The 19,014-nt window shown below is 36.7% G+C and overlaps 5 protein-coding genes across 5 annotated transcripts; all 5 read left to right on the top strand.

Annotated features, from left to right (window-relative positions):
* Positions 1-1,994: 1,994 nt before the first annotated feature.
* On the top strand, positions 1,995-4,308 carry LOTGIDRAFT_161474 (hypothetical protein; the record flags this gene model as incomplete). The annotated part of the gene is made up of 6 exons (XM_009056855.1): positions 1,995-2,074; positions 2,780-2,837; positions 3,120-3,222; positions 3,424-3,588; positions 3,714-3,916; positions 4,171-4,308. 6 exons carry the CDS (start codon positions 1,995-1,997, stop codon positions 4,306-4,308), a joined length of 747 nt encoding a protein of 248 aa, XP_009055103.1.
* A 632-nt stretch (positions 4,309-4,940) lies between these two features.
* On the top strand, positions 4,941-5,902 carry LOTGIDRAFT_232498 (hypothetical protein). The gene is made up of 3 exons (XM_009056854.1): positions 4,941-4,966; positions 5,174-5,243; positions 5,580-5,902. Exons 2-3 carry the CDS (start codon positions 5,186-5,188, stop codon positions 5,831-5,833), a joined length of 312 nt encoding a protein of 103 aa, XP_009055102.1. The 5' UTR covers positions 4,941-4,966; positions 5,174-5,185; the 3' UTR covers positions 5,834-5,902.
* A 1,455-nt stretch (positions 5,903-7,357) lies between these two features.
* Positions 7,358-8,597, top strand: LOTGIDRAFT_232497 (hypothetical protein; the record flags this gene model as incomplete). Its single annotated transcript, XM_009056853.1, has 3 exons — positions 7,358-7,396; positions 7,858-7,927; positions 8,287-8,597. 3 exons carry the CDS (start codon positions 7,358-7,360, stop codon positions 8,526-8,528), a joined length of 351 nt encoding a protein of 116 aa, XP_009055101.1. The 3' UTR covers positions 8,529-8,597.
* Positions 8,598-11,840: 3,243 nt separating this feature from the next.
* LOTGIDRAFT_118615 (hypothetical protein) lies at positions 11,841-12,488 on the top strand (the record flags this gene model as incomplete). Its single annotated transcript, XM_009056852.1, has 1 exon — positions 11,841-12,488. One exon carries the CDS (start codon positions 11,841-11,843, stop codon positions 12,486-12,488), a length of 648 nt encoding a protein of 215 aa, XP_009055100.1.
* A 5,416-nt stretch (positions 12,489-17,904) lies between these two features.
* LOTGIDRAFT_161470 (hypothetical protein) lies at positions 17,905-18,571 on the top strand (the record flags this gene model as incomplete). The annotated part of the gene is made up of 2 exons (XM_009056851.1): positions 17,905-18,033; positions 18,182-18,571. 2 exons carry the CDS (start codon positions 17,905-17,907, stop codon positions 18,569-18,571), a joined length of 519 nt encoding a protein of 172 aa, XP_009055099.1.
* Between the last annotated feature and the right edge of the window lie 443 nt (positions 18,572-19,014).

The raw sequence follows: 19,014 nt of genomic DNA, 5'->3' as shown, positions 1-19,014 counted from the left end.
ATGTGTTATACAAAGCCAGGTTTTCGGCACGTAAACCTAAGATGTAAAAGTCAAATTGTAAACAGAAAACCAGTTTTGTCATTTTGTAAACACTAAGCTGTTAAGTTGTCAATATCTTGCGAATTCAGTAATTTTGGTACCTTGTAGATTTTATTTTTTGAATATTTCAGCCAATCAGAAGCCTTATTTTATGTCATGTGACTAGATTAGTTCTTAGTTATGTACATATAGTCAAGTCATTTGCTGATGTGCTAAAATATGGAATGAAAATTAACATAAAATTTATTATTGACTCTTAAGTGTAATGGACTTTAATTTATAAGGGGGTCATGACGTCATCTTGCCTGTATATATGGATGTACACTGAAGTAACTGTAATTGATAACTATGAATTCTCGCTAAAAACAGGATTCCGTGGCACTATACCAATAGAGATAACTTTAGAGTGAAATCATGGTCAAATGAACTAGCTCTAGAACTTTGGTTCCCCACCTAGGATTCTGGGAAGTGCCAACCTTTGGTTTTGAGATTCTTGTATCTTCAGTTTGCCAAAAGTGAAGAGGTACCATGAGATAGTGAGAACAAATTATGGGAAGGGGGATTTAATAGGATGGGAATCAAAGCTTTTAGACGATACTATAAACGGGAGTTTAAAGAGGTTTTCTGAATTATTTTATGTGTATCAGGGACAGTGACAGCATCGATTTACACCATTCCAATTATCAGACATCTACTGGTTTTACAGGAACCACAGACATCTGACAGAAAATTGGAATGGTGCAAAAGAAGACTTTCAGGGCCCTGATGGACATAAAGCTAGACAACAGTTTGCAACCCCCATTAATATAGCGATGCGAATAGTTCTTTATGTTGTAATATTTTGCTCACTTTGGCTCAAACTATTTATAACTGATTTCGTCCATTTAATAATAAAATAGATTAGAGCAGTATTTGTGGAGTTATTTCTCAATATAAGTCGGCAATACCTTGGCTAAGCTTGAGCTATTAGGGGGATTGTGGGGAAAGTATTGTTTTCCGTAGCATCCATCATTTCTTGGCACAGTGACAGTTGTCTGTGGTCAGATTGAATCATCATAACTCACGGGTCTAATTCTAAATCTGAGTGGTAAATATCATAGGCATTGGAGCCCCTATATTATTTATTTAGAAAACGGATGATATAGCTCAGAACGTTTTTTAAGACAGCCCGTCTGAAAACTAATATTGCTTGCCCAAATGTTCATAAGTCCTCCAGCCCTCTATAAAACTCTTTGACCCCTGCGCTCTGTCCCCCTACATACGTGGGTAATAAAGTAACTGCACTGTGTCGGACAATTTCTACTGTAGGGTGTTGATTTGAGTTGAGGCTTTTGGTACTGAAGAGTATTCTCGTAATTGACTTCCTTTCAGTAATCCTTGATTTTAAATTTTCATAATCGATTTTCAAACCATCTATCACGTCGAGAATATTTTATCCGGGGGATGTGACAACAGAGCTATTCCCAGGATATCTTGTAGAGTCAGATAATATAATACTGCTATAATTTAGAATTGTCCCATTTCATCTTAAATCTTACTTTAAACTATAATTGTAAGTGATTTAATACTTCGGAGTAAAATAGGGGGAACGGTGGTCATTTTTGTTAAATTGGGAATATTTCTATACATTAGACTTGATATCGATGATTACCACTCAATAGTTTACATGTTCATGGTCTGAATTTAGTTCACAATTCAACTATTACTCACGAAATTTTAGATTCGACAAATTCACCCTGTTTTAACTCGACAAGACCATTCAATATTCAGCTCTCCAAGATATCAGATATGACTTCAGAGATAGGTAAGATATTATTCTCTTGAAAACTATACACCATTTACATAAAGCGAGTTTATTTAATGGAAGCTGGTTGATGGTAACCCAACCCATGCTCATCTGGTGTTACTACTTAATCCAACTTGCAGTTCTTGTTCCAAACAATACATTTTGCAAAATGGTATGTACAATATCTGCGATTTTATCGACTTCACATCCACTGTGTAATATCGCACTTACCATTGATGAGGTGCACAGGTAAGGCTTTAATCGAAATCAATACTACATTCTAAATGGTCGCACTCAAAGTGTTCTGATATATTCATTTGGTCAAGGGAATTTGAAACTGAATGGTTTTCATCCTTTACCAATGGCTTTACAGCTTACAGTTCCAAGATTTACAGCACTGGTTCCAGGACTGTGGCTTTTGATGGATGTAAGATCTACCAGACTACTAGCCTCCAACAACCAGACATAAGCTTGACTCACCAATATCTGTAAGTTTTCGTAATTTATGAATGTAATACAGGCAGTTATTAGTCTATTTGGTATGGAGAACACTAACCTGTAGCTTCTATTTGCACCATTCCTATGGCGTGCAACGGTGTTTCCTATTATACCAGAAAATCTTGGAAGCGGTTATGACTGTATCATCGCAAAAACCAATTGATCTGAAAAGCATTTGCCATAAACTTAATTTGGTCAGGTTTTTTCGTATGTAACATGAACCATGGAAATTGGCGAAATTGGAAGGCTTCAAGTGTAATGCTGCTACCTGTTTACTCATTCTCAAAAACCACATGATACAAACAAAATCTCAAATGGAAAAAACATGTCTAAGAATATCATCAACACCCTCACCTGAAAATCAACTTCCGTATGCATTTGTTTCATGGATATGAACAGCATTGTTAGCTACGCCATTTGACCAAACTAAACTGTTTTTTTTTTTGTTAATTTCAGTATGAAGAATGCCGTGAAACCGGAAGAATCCTTTTTGAATAAACTTCAACAAAAAACGGTAAAACTCTATGAAACAGCAAGATTTGAGTACAATTACCTAAAATCCCCAGAAGTTATGTACAGGAAATCACAATAGCACAAAATTAAATCAAAATCCCATCTTTAGGTCATCTCAATTACCCCCGAAATTTTACCATTGTGGACCAAATCATTGATTCCTTTCACACCCTCTCTCCAACCTCAAATCTTATGTGTATATGACTGTGGTTGGCCTTGCAGATGTACAGTCTGACAAGTTAACGGTACAGTTTTTAAACGTAATATGAACCTGTCGCTTCAGGAGAAGTCCACAGATCTGTTGAAAAGTTTAGTAAGAGATATTAGGTTTTTATCACTGAAACCAAACTTAAACCAAGATCCAAAAGTTGAAACAAAACTTAAAGGTAGGCATGGTGTATTGCACAAACTGTTTCGACAATTTACACTGTAATCGGGTGATAAAACATGCAAATGGTCTAATGTTAATATACATGAAACGTTATGTACTTTAAAAATAAGAACAACAACTGAACAGATCAACACTCGACATTTCGAATTCAGGCATGCACCATTGTTTCATGTTTTTGGTCCACTTGCTATTTCAGATTGGACACCGGAGCTGAAGGAAGAGATGGCGAGATCTGAAACCCAAGATGGATGCCAGGTTGTGATTCAGAAGGAATTGGTCGATGACGTACGAACTAGAGTCTGTAAAATGTTGACTCGAGCTGGAATCGATGTCTCCACCATTGATGATCAGCAATTACAAGGTTTGTCTGTTTACCAAATTACCTAAAAATTTATCAGGGGCTGAAAGGTGATACAGATATATACAGACTCTGTCCACTGGTAAAACAAATAATAAACTTATCCCTTACACCGATATCTATTTCAGATTTTGTTGATCATCTGCAAAATGAAATGGGCGGTAAAAAAGCTTCTGATGTATTCGGAAGTGACGTCAACCATTACCAATTCTTGGAGACATCAAAGATGATGCCGCGCAATGAAGAAGAGATGGCGAAGATCAGGAAATATTTAGATGAAGGTTGTGGTGATAGTATTGTTATTTCTCATCAAATTCATCGTCAAACCATGGTAAGATGGTCGTTCATTGTTTTAAAACCACACATCTGGTAATCCGAAGTTCAGATTTAGTTATATGTGTACACGACCCAACAGTAAAAGCATTCTCAATCAGATATATTATTATATTGGATCCACATTCAGCAACACTCAACTGTTGCCTAGAGGTTATTTTTTTTTTCGGTAATGGATGGAACTAAGCCCTGTCTGAGGCAAGGCTCCTTTATCAGTCGTTTTTCACGTTAATGCAAATGTTTCTTTTTCAGACTGTTCCTGAATCTCGACTGTCACCAATGCTGTTGGAATTAGTTCCTCCGTCAATCAGACGCACTGATGATGTGGGTTCTATTTACAAAGCTGTCATAGATAATCCTAAAACCTGGCTTTCTCTCCAACAACACTAGATTTGTTCATGGTATAATACCATATACAATTTTCTTAGGCTGTGATCCTCTTGTGATCTGTTGTCATGTCAATATAAAGTTACTGACAACTCTCGGTATCTTATTTTGCACCTCAGCAACACGGACATCGACATTCAAAGCTTATAATTATGATATTTCCCTCGTCTTCACGACGCCCAATGGTAATGCTTCCCCACCCTGCAGCCTTTAAAATATTTCTCATAACCCACCGATTCCATTACTGCAACACTGTACACCATTGCCCCTATGATATATTACATGCCCCTCCGAATAATCACGTCTGGCTACCTGCCTGCTTTCAGATTGGTTAAGAAAATGTGATGCATTCAACGTCCACTACTACGCTATGTTGTTTTGAATGATAATCATCCACGCGAGACTATCTTGTCCATTGCCTCGGGCTCCATATTATTATTAACACTTGTTAAATCTAAATATATAAAAATGTCAAATAAACCATGCATATTTATTCAATAAATGCACAAAAAGTGGTTGTTTTTGATCAATTTGGAGTAAATATTATTGACCAGTTTTCGAGCGTGGTATTTGTCAACAAGATGATAGGGTATATAAACATTGGAGATCAATTGAACAAATCATTCTTACCTTCATCAATACAAATAACAGATACAAAACGGTAAGTACTAAGGATATTATTATTAGGTATGTTGACTTTCTGAAAGATGCTTATGTTTTAAATTCAGCAACAGAGTGCAGTGAACTCTTCTACATGCGCTCGGTTATCTACCGATAAGGTTCATATCATTCTGTCGCATAGCAAAACAAAAAAATCGTAACCCGCCTCCTGTCTGAACCATTTTAAATACCAATTTTTACATTTCAGTACTACTCTAAAATGATTTCCTACGTGAGTTTATTTCTGATGGCTGTAATAATTGCCTCGACACAAGCTTGTAAGTATTTCATCATTAGCTGTTAAACTACAGTTCGTAGATAAAGTTTTTCACACACAGTCCTTGCTGCGACACTTCTTCGTCATTATTCAATGGAACCTATTAATAAGGATTGTTTAGATCAGTTTAAACTGGAAAGGTTACCATGTTATTACATAATACAGTTTCGCATTGAATTTGGTTGCTCTGTGTTTACGACCCACATGTAAGAAATCAGTACATCATAGCCCAAACTTTTCTACACTTTATCTCATTGGCATGATTCATCAGACGAATGCAGAGTAGGAAACTTATATTCATTCTGATTACAAACCGACCTTTTGCTCTTTTTTTCAGCTGATGGGGTTGAAAGAGATGACGGATTTTATCGTCAACCATTTAGAGGATTCGGTCAGCCAGGCTTCAACCAACCGTTTGGTGGAAACTTTTTCAACCCCTTCAACCAAGGATTCTTTGGAGGTGCTGGGAGATTCTTGGGAGGTGCTCCTAGATTTTTAGGTGGTGCTCCTGTTTTTGGTGGAAATCCATTTTTTGGTGGTAATCAATTCTTTGGAAGAGGACGCGGGGGATTCGATTCCAGAAAAAAATGAATAATTTTAACATCACACATTTCCATTTTATAATTCAATTTTCATACTTAATAAAAAATTATCATCACTAAATATTAACTTGTGTTACTGCTTGTAGTGCCCTACATTTGATTATCATATGGATTTTACCCCCAAGATAATAACCATAATTTCCTCTCAAGTTTTGATAGTCTAGATATAGTTCTAAACTAATCAGATTCACTGGGGGGACACATTGACTTTATAGATGAGGAAAATGAAGTATCGTACGTCTTGATAAATCATGAGGTATTTCATATTTCAATTTCCATTACTTTCTGGAGTTGCTGACGCTCATTTATACATGTAATTTTATATACTTACCTTTGTGAGGTACTGATGCGCATAAACAAACCTCAATTCATATACTTACCTGGTGGAGGTGCTGACACTCATTTATACATTTAAATTTATAAACATATACTTACCATGTGGAGGTGCTGACACTCATTCATACATTTAAATTTATAAACATATACTTACCATGTGGAGGTGCTGATGCTCATTAAATACATTTAAATTTATAAACATATACTTACCATGTGGAGGTGCTGATGCTCATTAAATACATTTCAATTTATAAACATATACTTACCATGTGGAGGTGCTGATGCTCATTAAATACATTTCAATTTATAAACATATACTTACCATTGTCACACATTGTCGATTAAGACAGACAAGCGCATACCCAGCGTATAAAAAATTTGACGAATACGCTGCCGTTCGTCGAAAACCTAATGAGTAAACACTGAACAAGCACGTTAGTATATGTCGTAGTAACAGGTTGCTTTGAACCTCTACGTCGAACTTCCATTGTAAGTTGACGTGTTCTGAACAACCCTAGAACCTACTTACTGTGTTTTTAATTACATGTAACGTATAATGGTAGATTGACATCTGATATTTATTTAATACCCCTAAACGATGCACTATACGCCATTATACGGTAGCTGTAAGTTAGACAAGCGTTTGGTTAGTTCTGTAGTCGTCCGAGATAAGTTTAGCATAGGTTCAAAGCAAGTAATACGTCGAAAATTTTATGCACGCACGAAAGATTTAGACGAGTTCACCATACTTTGATGTATGCCAGTGTGCTTTCAACTTAAACAAAAGTTATCCATAACTTCATCGACATGTGCAAACGTATTCGCCAAACGTTGGCATGCGCTAGCCAAATCGTCTTGGTTTGACAGCATTAGGGAACTGGTATATCACAATTGTTAGTATAAGTTAACTATAAGTGAGCACAACGTTTATATAAGGTTATACTATTTATACAAGCAATTCGTTGTGAATACGCAAAAAAAACCCCAAAAAACCAAAAACGTGAATTGTTCAGCGTGTACCAGCATTTTAAGGAAATTTTTATTCAATGCCTTACGCTGGCTAAATCGTTAAGGTGTGTCAGGGCCATTACATGATTTGACCGTCAATTATCAATAGATTTCAGTCGACATGATTGAGATTATAACTATTAGAATCCAACCTGTACCCATAGTGAACATGGCAATCGTAACTTTAGGGCACAATGGTAAAAATCTCGTAAGTGCGATCTGACAATTTAATTCATAAATTCCGAAATAAAACATGTTGACTTTAAATTTTTGGAAGCATAGGAACAACCAATTATAAAAAAGATTCATATCCAAATCTCTAATCATTCGCATCTCTATCTCAACATTTGCCCTCTATTACATCCCCAAGTTCCAGTTCGCTGACACTGCCTCCAGAAATCATACAATCTGGCCACAAGCAACAATGCAAACCTGCAACGAGGTGCATTGAACGTCCGTCCAACTTCTACGTTGTGTTTTGATGAAAATCAACCAGTCGAGACAATCTTGACCATTGCCTCAGGCTCCATCTTCTGTGAAATTTGTTTATGCATTTAATTCAATATAATTATACACAATAAAACATTGTTGTTTTCGATCAATTGGAGTAAATATTATTGACCAGCCAGACCTTAGACACAATTTTAAATACTAAATTCTACATTTCAGTACTACTCTAAAATGGTTTCCAATGTGAGTTTATTTCTGATGGCTGTAATAATTGCCTCGACACAAGCTTGTAAGTATCAATCAGTAATTGTTCTAGGTACATCTAGTCACAAGAGGGCTGACATCAATATTTACAACGATATGGACTCTCTGGCACTAGATGTTCCGAAGAGAGCATGCACTCTCGCTAAAGATACCCGCCAATTCTTTAATGTCCTTATGGAGGATTGTATTAATTCGCCTTGATTCACATCTCACAGTGGGTTATATCTCCGAAGAAACAAAATTACCCGTCCTTTACCTTTCGTTAAATTGCACTATTACAACCAATGTCCTAATGAAATAGTTCTACACTGCATGACATGATTTATAAGATTAATGTGGAGTAGTAACTTTCAATTTCAAACGGACTTTCGCTTTATTTTTCAGCTGATGGGTTTGAAAGAGATGATGGTTTTTATCGTCAACCATTTAGAGGATTCGGTCAGCCAGGCTTCAACCAACCGTTTTTCAACCCCTTAAACCAAGGATTTTTTGGAGGTGCTGGGAGATTCTTGGGAGGTGCTCCTGGATTTTTGGGTGGTGCTCCTGGTTTTGGAGGAAATCCATTTTTTGGTGGCAATCAATTCTTTGGAAGAGGACGCGGGGGATTCGATACCAGAAGAAAATAAAAAGTTGAACAACACACACATTCATTTTATAATTTCATTGTCATGCTCAATAAAATAATCATCACTCAATATTGGTTTCTTTTCGTCGCTTACTGTAGTGTCCTTCCCTGATTTATCAATTACATCTTACTCTGGGAGCATGCCTTCAATTGTTTCTCAGGGAGCCGCGGTGGCTCAGTGAGTTAGACGCTTGCTCGTTAACCTGAAGCTCCAGGGTTCAATCCCAGCATAGGTCGAGATAATACCTTCGGATTTTTCAACCCGGTTTCCCCCTGTCAGTGATGCAGGTAAGAGGGGCTGACATGGAAAAAGCGTCTAGTCGTTCGGATAGGACAATAAACCGAGGCCGCGTGTGCTACAGGCTGTGCACGTTAAAGATCCCTCGACAGTTGGAAATCGAAAAAGAGCAGGCTAATGCCGCTGTCCTGGCAAAATTTCCCTCATGGCAACCTGCATGGCAACCTGCATGGCGACGCTCGTTGATTCATTTCATTTCGTACACTTACTTTGTAAAGGTGCTGAGCTGACCCTCGTTGATACATTTCAGTTCGTACACTTACCTTGTGAAGGTGCTGAGCTGACCCTCGTTGAATCATTTCATTTCTAACACCTACCTTGTGAAGGTGCTGAGCTGACCCTCGTTGATACATTTCATTTCGTACACTAACCTTGTGAAGGTGCTGAGCTGACCCTCGTTGATACATTTCATTTCGTACACTAACCTTGTGATGTTGCTGAGCTGACCCTCGTTGAATCATTTCATTTCTTACACTTACCTTGTGAAGGTGCTGAGCTGACCCTCGTTGAATCATTTCATTTCTTACACTTACCTTGTGAAGGTGCTGACGCTCGTTGATACATTTCATTTTGAACACTTACCTTGTGAAGCTCGTTGATACATTTCATTTCGTACACTTACCTTGTGAAGCTCGTTCATACATTTCATTTCGTACACTATACCCTGAAGGTGCTAACGCTCATTCATACATTTCATTCACATATTTAGTCGTTCGGAGGCCCAGTGTGCTACAGGCTGTACACGTTAAAGATCCCTCGACAGTTGGCTAATTCCGCTGTCCTTATTGCACCCTGGATGGCGTTGCCCGTCTTTATTTGTCACATGGTGCAGACAAGTAGGACGTAAAACTCTATTCATTTCATTCATATACTTACCTTGTGGAGGTGCTGACACTGGTTGATACATTTAATTTTAAATACTTACCTTATGGAGATGCTGGCACTCATTATTACATTTAATTTCATATACTTACTTGTTGAGGTACTGACACTGGTTGATACATTTAATTCTATATACTTACCTTGTGGAGACGCTCATTAATACATTTAATTTCATATACTTACTTGTTGAGGTACTGACACTGGTTGATACATTTCATTCATACACTTACCATGTGAAGATGATGCGCTTTAATACATTTCATTTCAGAATCTAACATTATGGAGGTGATGATGCGCTTTAAACATTTCATATTCCAGAAGTACAATTGAATGCATTTAACACAAAACAAGCATTTAATGCCAGAAGTAAAGACTCTCGTCTATAAAGACACACCAAAATCTAACTTTCTTGGCACAAAAGTGTACATGGCGACTTTCACTATCTTCAAGGCGTTCAATATTGCGAAAGAAAAGTCTTTGACTTTTGATTATTTGGAGTCATATGAACAATCCCATTATAAAACAGATTCAATATACATTACCAGCTTTGTGTCCAACTGAGATCTTAGTCTGGTCACTAGTGGCATCAACATGTTTTCTCTTTTACTGTTTCTTTAAAGGAACATGCATGCCACGTGACAAGAAATATTTCCTTCTCCACGGTCAGTGTTTTTAAGACCCGAGTCACAATTTTAGATACTAAATTTTACATTTCAGAAATCAGTAATCTTGTAAAATGGTTTCCAATGTGAGTTTATTTCTGATGGCTGTAATAATTGCCTCGACACAAGCTTGCAAGTATCAGTCAGTAAATGTTCTAGCTACATTTAGTCACAAGAGGGCCGAGTTGGTACAAGGTGTTCTCGCTAGCGATACCAGCCACATGTCCTTACAGAGGGTTGTATTAATTCGCCTTGATTCGGATTTCACAGTGGGTTATATCTCCAAAGAAAAAAAATTATTATTAGAATATTTCAACCAGTGTTTTAATGAAATAGTTCTACACTGCATGACATGATTTATAAGATTAATGTGGAGTAGTAACTTTCAATTTCAAACTGACCTTCGCTTTATTTTTCAGCTGATGGGTTTGAAAGAGATGACGGATTTTATGAGGTGCTCCTGGATTTTTAGGTGGTGCTCCTGGTTTTGGAGGAAATCCATTTTTTGGTGGTAATCAATTCTTTGGAAGAGGACGCGGGGGATTCGATACCAGAAGAAAATGAATTCTTTTAACATCACACATTTCCATTTTTTAATGCAATTGTTTAATTCAATTGCTTAATAAAAAAATTATCATCACTAAATACTGACTTGTGTTACTAACGCCGGATCAGTCAAATTTGCAACGGGGGGATCATGCTGACCGCGTAGAAACACCACGTTAGCCGGCATGACAAAACCGTCTAAACTTTCTCTTACTGCATATATACAGCAGGACGTTGCCCGTCTGCACTAGAGACGGAATAGAAGTACTGTACATTCCACCCCATTTCTCTACCATTTTTCTCGCATGTTTTCAAAGCAAAAACTAAACGCCGTTAAGTAACTTAAAACACCAGGTAGACACCATATCTCGTTTATTCGAATCATTAACTACAAGCTTTATTTCACTAAGTTACATCTAGGGTCCTAATTAGGTCAAAGTATATCTGATTTGAGTCTATATATAATTTTCTACCTTGATTTAGCATAGAGTATATCTGATTTCTGATTATGTATACAATTATTAACCTGTTAGTTAGTCAAGTATGTTAAATTCGAATCCCTAATGTACGCTTTGCTACCTGTAGTTGGGTCAAACTATTTTTCAAGGGAGACAACCAATCCTTAAAATATTTGCTAGAGTCCTGAAAGGTGAATAAAGCCGAAAATAAAGGAAATCTTCTTGCGATACCAAAAACTGTTGGTAACTTGTCAAAATTAAACTCAGATTACGATTTACCAAACAATTTTAGGTACAAATTTTTAATTAGGTCATCTTTTTGATAATGACGCCAAGGGACATAACTCGTGTCTAAATTATTCAGTGATCACAATTCTATGAAGCTTATCGTCTTGGTTACTACTGATTGAGGTCAAACTTATCTGTTTTGTTTAAAGTTAGCTTAAAACCAGTCAACCGTAATGGATATGCTTAGTCTATTACAACTTACTGACTCTTCTTTTCCAACTGGTGGATTTTCTCACAGTGCAGGACTAGAATCAGCTCTTCAACATAAGGTAATCAAGTCGAAAACTGATCTTGGCAAAATTATCCAGACTCATTTGGAGAATACTGGATCATTTAGTCTACCATTTGTAAATGAAGCCTTCAGAAAAGATGTACAAAATGTGAAAGATCTAGATGAATTCTTTAACGCCTCTACATCAAATCATGTGGCTAACAGAGCTTCTCGTAAACAGGGGAAGTCATTCTCAGACACGGTCACCAAAGTTCACCTAAATGAAGAGTTGCTTCGTCTTTATCAATCTTTAGACCATCATCATTATCCAGTGGTATTTGGGATCATATATTCCAAACTCGGAATAGATCTAAAAACTACACAAATTGCTTTCCTATCATCCACTTTGAAATCTGTTATTTCCAGTGCTGTAAGATTGGATATAATCGGTGCTATCGAGGCCCAAAGACTACAGTTAGAATTACAGAGAAGCATTCCAGATATTGTGAAGCGCAATGATTCCAAGATGGCGGTTGATGCTGCATTGAGATTCCCAGTTATTGATGTCGTTCAAAATTGTCACGACACTTTATTCTCGAAACTCTTTTATTCATAACTGAACGATCCGACTAGGTTAAACGCTTGAACCGTTACTATAAGATTATCGGTTTATAACTATATATGAATAATTAACTAATAACGCAACAGCAGAATTTTAAATCCAAGGATGAAGATCTAGCATATTTGGTGTCTGAAAGGTGAAGTTTCTGGATGAAGTGAATCTTGAAACTGTGTTGGATATGATTGTAGTCGGTGCTTACTGAATGACCGGTCAAGAAGGAGGTGTATTGGGAAGGTGGAGTGAACCACTTGCTAAACTGCTTCCGAAAAATCTAACAGGTGTGGCAAGTTGACTAGAAGTTATGGGGCAGATCAGCTATGCTATTGAATATGCCTCTTTAGACAGTTATCACGATTTAACTCATGTATCATGTATCATTATAGTTTTAATATAGTTTTAATATAGTGTTTAAATAATAATGTGTGGTGTATTAATATATACCTGTACCTGAAATAAATATACACCGTATTGTATTTTGTTATTGTTTATTGTATCTCATTCAAACAAACTATGTCATATGTATACATCTTAGCACCACATCTGATTAATGCTCATATGACCAGTTGTGGAATTTTGAACAAAAGTTATTTGGAAATTATACAATATCATACAAGCCATGCTTACCATTAATAACAATATTTGAAATATCCAATAGAAGTGGCTCTTTAACATTGCTTCAGGCCCCATAAAGGTTGAGGTCCTGTTTCTAGGCACGCCATCTCTCTACTTTTAGTAACAGGTCACTTTTGGTCTGTCACTGATTCAGTTTTGTTAAACTAAGTCGAGGGTATCCCAGATGATCTGAAAATACTGGGGACTATACTACTAGGCTGAAATAATAACAATATTTAAATTTCAACTCAGAATTAGGAGATTCAAATTCTTTTTGAGTTGTTAATATTTCCATCCATTTAAATAGTAAGCAGTTACTGGTACATGGTGAAAGTAGGAACTCTAAGCATGAAAAATGTGATGAAATGTCTACTGGCATACACGAGCTCCATCTTTCGGCTGCCATAATTTACCGACTTTTCCTGTTTCCACAATGTAAAACCAAGGAAGGTTCTAAGGTCACGTTAAGTTACAGGCTTTTGCTATGTAGTCAAGGCACTGATTTTTTCAGGGTCTGGTTGTATTCTTTCCTCTGATACGACGAAACCAAGGTGTTTGACAGATGACTGAAAAAATTCACATTTCTTTGGGTTTAGAAAAACTAATGTCTTGTTTGAAGTCTGAAAGTGGGGTATCAAATTAATGCAACAGCTCACACCATAGCACCAATTTTACCAGGATTTACGTATATAGGCTTATCAGATTCATTTTCAACAAAAATCTTAACACGAGGAAAAGATTCTGTAACAGACGTGAAAGTGTTTATTATTTTGAGTCCACAAGGTAAGTTTTCACTCTTTTGAATTTCTTGTTTCACTTAAATATTCAGATAGATATTGAGCATCGGAACGTTCAAGCTTTAAAAACTCTTAAAGAAGTCTGACACCATTCTGGGTAACACCATGAAGTTCCTCCAACTCTTGGGAAATGATATGGCATCCAGCCCCCGAACCATATCAGGCGGTGAATGCATACTGGCTATTATTCTCTGCCGTTTCCCAGACAGTAAGGATGGTATCTTCCGGGACGATATCTGCTTGTCGATTCCATTCTTCAAACCAATTCACAGTGAAGGTTTAATTGAACATAAGGTAAGTATATACTTGGTCTTGTAAAATCTGGGCAAATCTGTCCGTGTGTGTACCGCTCTCCTAATTAATATGAATATTGGCAATGCTTGAGTCTCAGTGACGATGTAGGAGTTGGTAAGCAAAAATTATTCTTCACAGGGGATCCGACAGAGTGTACTTATGCTGTGGTGAAACTGGGGTCTGTCTTGGGTAAACTTGCAGTGTTGGTCTATAAATATAGAAGAATATAATGTTTATAACATTTATTATTACAGATTAAAAATAATACTTTTACTGTTAGTCTTCACTACAGGAAGAACAATCCCAGAATGTCTTAGGAAACAGTATAATATATACTGTGACACAGATTTGGTAAGTGTAGTGTAATAATACAACATGGAATTATAGCAAGACATAGTTTTACTGTCAATTCCATAAAATTAGTACTAAATTAGTAGGCATCCCAATTTGCGTATATACCTATAATCCTGAGGATGGCTACCCATACATGTTTTATTCAAGGGGTTGAACCCATGGACATGATCATACTGGCTACTGAATCAAGAGTGCATAAGAAGAGAGAAACAGCAACTGACAGAAAACTTGAGATTGGATTGAACGAAAGAGATAAACAGTTTTGAAAACTATGTAAATAATTGTTGTTTATACTTAACATTGTGATTTTACGACAATCAGACCTACTGCGGCTTCGTCCCGAATCTTTCTTTCCGCCACGTTTTTGCTGAGCCGCAGCTCAATTATTTATATGCTTCCTGTGGAAAATTGATTGAAGAACCGTCGGACCCAGCGTATTAATGAAGAAGAGGTTGGGAGTCTTTGTCCTATCACTTCTTCATGCTCCAACACCAACCCTACATCAGTAAGCAGCAGTGCTACCGGTTTAACTACGGTGACTGTCAAAGGTACCTTTTTACAACCTAATATTACTGTTCTGGAGATAACTTCTGCTTCGGCTAATTGCTCTTTCTTACCAAGACAGATTGCTGTCGTTAATGATATTCAATATGATAAACAATATGGGGCCAATCCTGCTACAATTAAAACCATCGATCTGGTTTCTCCAGAAATTAACATTCTTGCAGGTAAAGACGTCTTAACTTGCTATTAAATTCAAATTACATATTCTCTCAGAAAAGGATAAAAGGCTGTCTGAAGACTTAAACTTGGATGAGTTTAGTGTGGCATTTGGGCGTTACAAACGTATTATGTGTTCAGCTTTTCCCACCAGGTCTGAAGAATTGGACGATTGCACCGGTTACATTATCGAGACCGCTTACATTTGGCGAAGTGAAATTTTTTGAGTACCACAAGATGTTTTCGGCTAAATGTGCTATGTTACCTGTTGAAAGAAACCTCAACATATATTGGTAACAAGGTTACAAAGGATTACGAGAAATTGTGTGTGCTGGATTCTAGCGTTCGAGCTAGCGTATATATGAGAAGACTTCTTTACATATACCAACTTCTTTATTAATTTTGTTCTCCTTAATTAGTTAGTTAAAATTCAAATATACATACGAGGTGTAAGATGGAAAATAACTGGAACTGTGGAACTCATATTTATACTCATTTGAGAAAATCAATTAATATTTTTAATGAAACAAGTGTTGAATTATCTTGGTGGTCAATCATATATATAAAATATTGAATGACCCCGATCAAAAGGAATTAATTCAGTTCAATATGTTACAAACATTAAATTTACTTTTTTAATAGTTATTTATCAGCATATTGAACTCTTGAACTTGGTCTAAATGAGTTCACTCATGACACCAATTAATTTGTATTATTTTAATTTTACAGTGTCAATAACACGTTTGACCTTCTGATATATCTTAACAATCTTAAAAAATTATGACAAAGAAAATGGTGAGGATAACAAGCGTCGAGGAGATAAAATATCCTATGTACCTGAGGACGAAACGGATTTTCTTACAAAAGGGTGTAAATTAGACAGTTCTAATTCGCCCATGGCTTTTTGCAATTTTGGATTGTTTTGATTAATTGGGGCCAAGAAATTGATAATATTGTAGGTAAAGTTTGAGTGTATGAATATGCCTTATCTTGTTTTGAAATTTTATACAGAAATGTGGCAATAATGTTCTTCTTGCCAACAATCTGTCGAACATTAAAATTGGAAAGTTCTTGTAGGTAAAATGGTAACGTGAAATACGACGGATGGACTGAACATCCCTTTTTATTGTTTATTCCTCGACTTAAGGCAATGTTATTTAATAAATTAAGAGGTGGATCTCAACATAGTAAGTCAAAAGTCGTGTCAACAGAGCTGAACGCTAACCATTGTGTCTTGTAATGTTAATATTACTGGCAAAATATTATTCTCCGACATTGATGTAGGCAAAGAGTTTGGACTTTTAATAGGTGAATTCAGACTAAAAGAATGTGCATAGCAACATCAGTATTTAGGTCCAGGAGATTAAAAAAACAGTATAAACAATTTACATCGTTATCCCTAGTAAATCACCACACGTAATTTAGTATTGTGACAAACATTGCACTAAGCATCGCAATAGAGATACAACAACATTGAGAGGAGATGGACACTACGAAACAGGTCTACTGTGGTCTAGTCATTACATTAAAATGTCTGACAATCGTTTTGAAGCCGAGAAAAGGTACAAAACCGTAAAGAAGAAATTTTCCCGAGATAAAGAATATGAAAAACTGTACAGGAAAACTATGAATTAATATATTTGACCAAAAATCCACTAAGTACTAATGGTCTAGAAGCACTTACCTCAAATCGTTTTTTGGACTTAAGGCTATCAATGTTATTACCGTCAGAAATAGTACATGATAATGATAGATGTAGTCGAAAGAGATGGAGACGGGTTCAAATCCTATCCAACCATTACTGGAAACGATGGTTGAAAAAACATATTCCGACAAACATGAAAGGCAAAAATGGCATAAGCCAATATATAATTTTAAGATAAACAATTTGGTTTTAGTTGTAGATGATACTGCACCAAGAAATCTCTGGCCATTAGGTCTAGTAATAATCGTTTACCCTGGGTCAAATGGACATTCGATGTCAGAACAGAAAACGGAACCTACAGGCGTCCCATTAACAAACTTTGTTTACTAGAAGCTTTTGATTCTAATATATGTAATCACTGATAATAATCATAGTTTAGAATTGTATTGCAATTGTTTATGTTAAGTAGAGAATAATACTACTATATAAAGTTATAATTTTAATGTACATGCATGTTCTTTTTCGTTTTATTATATATTGAATTACTTACAAATTTGTAGTCAAATATTGATAGTATTATTAATGAAGGGCCTAGAGCACAAAGGAACCAAGTCGGTTTTTCTACTATTCATGATACACAAGATAGTCTACACAGCAGTCAATGCAGTACAGGTATGAGGCAATAGTTTGTCATTCATGTGTCCAAAGAGGGCTGTCATGTTAGAATGTTTGTCCTGTGATGTAATTGTCCCTGCTCCTCGACACCTCGCTCAATTGTAGTCCAAATTTAGAATATATTAGGGCGAACAGCTGATGAAGTTCCAAAGCAATACGACCTGCATATCGATCAAGGGGATGCTGGTTATGAGAAGAGGGCGATGGACAAAGAGAGTGCGCGTCAGTCCACAAGATCCATGTTCACAGGATGCGACTGATATGTATACCTTTGACTATAAGAAGAATTTTCTCATGCCAAACCTGAGGCACAATGACATCTACTATCAAACTACTCTGTATTTACATATTTAGTGTCCATGACTGTGTCCGAACAAAAAGCCTGATGTACTACTACCCAGAGGTAGAAATGAAGAAAGAAGGGTCTGAGGTAGCATCTGAGGTATACAATGCAGTAACGGAAACCAAGACTGGGACAAAAATATTGCATATTCTATACGGACCGATGTGGGGGTCAAAATAGAAACCGTGATGTGATGACAATGTTCCAAACGCTCACTGACGATCCGGATAAAAAATTGTTTGATCAGAACGATCACAAAATACATCTAAGAGGGCACACCAGACTACCGAATGACACTGATTTTGCGAAGATTGATGAAGCAGAACAAATAAAAGAAGTTCATCTACCAAGTGAATATGAGCAGTTGATTCGTGATTCAGTAAGGGGAAAAGGTCGCTTTAGTAAAATTAAGAACGAACAGAAGATGGTTTTTGATATGAAAAAACTCTGTAAAGATACCAGAAAGGCTGCTTTGAGGGATATTGAAAATGATAAAGTATTGATATCCGAATATCGGTGGTTCTCTTACGGCCAAAGTCAAGAGTTAGTATGGGGCACTGCCGGGCCAGACGCTGTGACTGTAGACCGTCCCGGAGAAGTCTGGATGAGAAAGACACTCGATAAGAAGGAACCTTGAACAAAGGTAAGTTGTATGGCCTATGGTAGTCTCTGACACCCAGACTGCTGCTCTCTACGACGACGAGTCTGGGAAAGTCAGATAGATTTCCTTACATTGAATCTCAGGGAAAGAGAACTACTGTTAAGCATGTTTGATCAACAAGTTTCAACTTTTTTCAGGTCCCAACCAAGAAACGGAATGTGCTACAGCACGGCAACTTCACCCAAAAGTGTGATAGTAACAAAATGCCATTGAAAAAAGGAAAGTGGGACGATCTTCAAAAAATTTGTGAATTCCTGCCAGAAGATAAGCGAGCATACTATAAAGAACTGGCGCACTTAGGAAATGTTCCGAATATCAGTCGTGATTCTGAACCTGACAGCGATATGGAATATGACTAACATTCTTGTCTTCATAGTATTTGACTCAGGATCCCCGTTTACATTACTACCGGGCCGGAC

Source organism: Lottia gigantea, assembly GCF_000327385.1.
Source record: "Lottia gigantea unplaced genomic scaffold LOTGIsca_29, whole genome shotgun sequence".
NCBI lineage: Eukaryota > Metazoa > Mollusca > Gastropoda > Lottiidae > Lottia > Lottia gigantea.
The sequence above is the reverse complement of the archived record's forward strand: the minus strand, read 5'-3'. Positions and strand labels throughout refer to the sequence as shown.

Excerpts from the sequence above, each read along its gene's own strand:
- LOTGIDRAFT_232498 (XM_009056854.1), top strand. The coding sequence starts at position 5,186 with ATGATTTCCTACGTGAGTTTATTTCTGATGGCTGTAATAATTGCCTCG. Across the intron at positions 5,244-5,579 it reads AATTGCCTCGACACAAGCTT|CTGATGGGGTTGAAAGAGAT; the intron begins GTAAGTATTTCA and ends TCTTTTTTTCAG.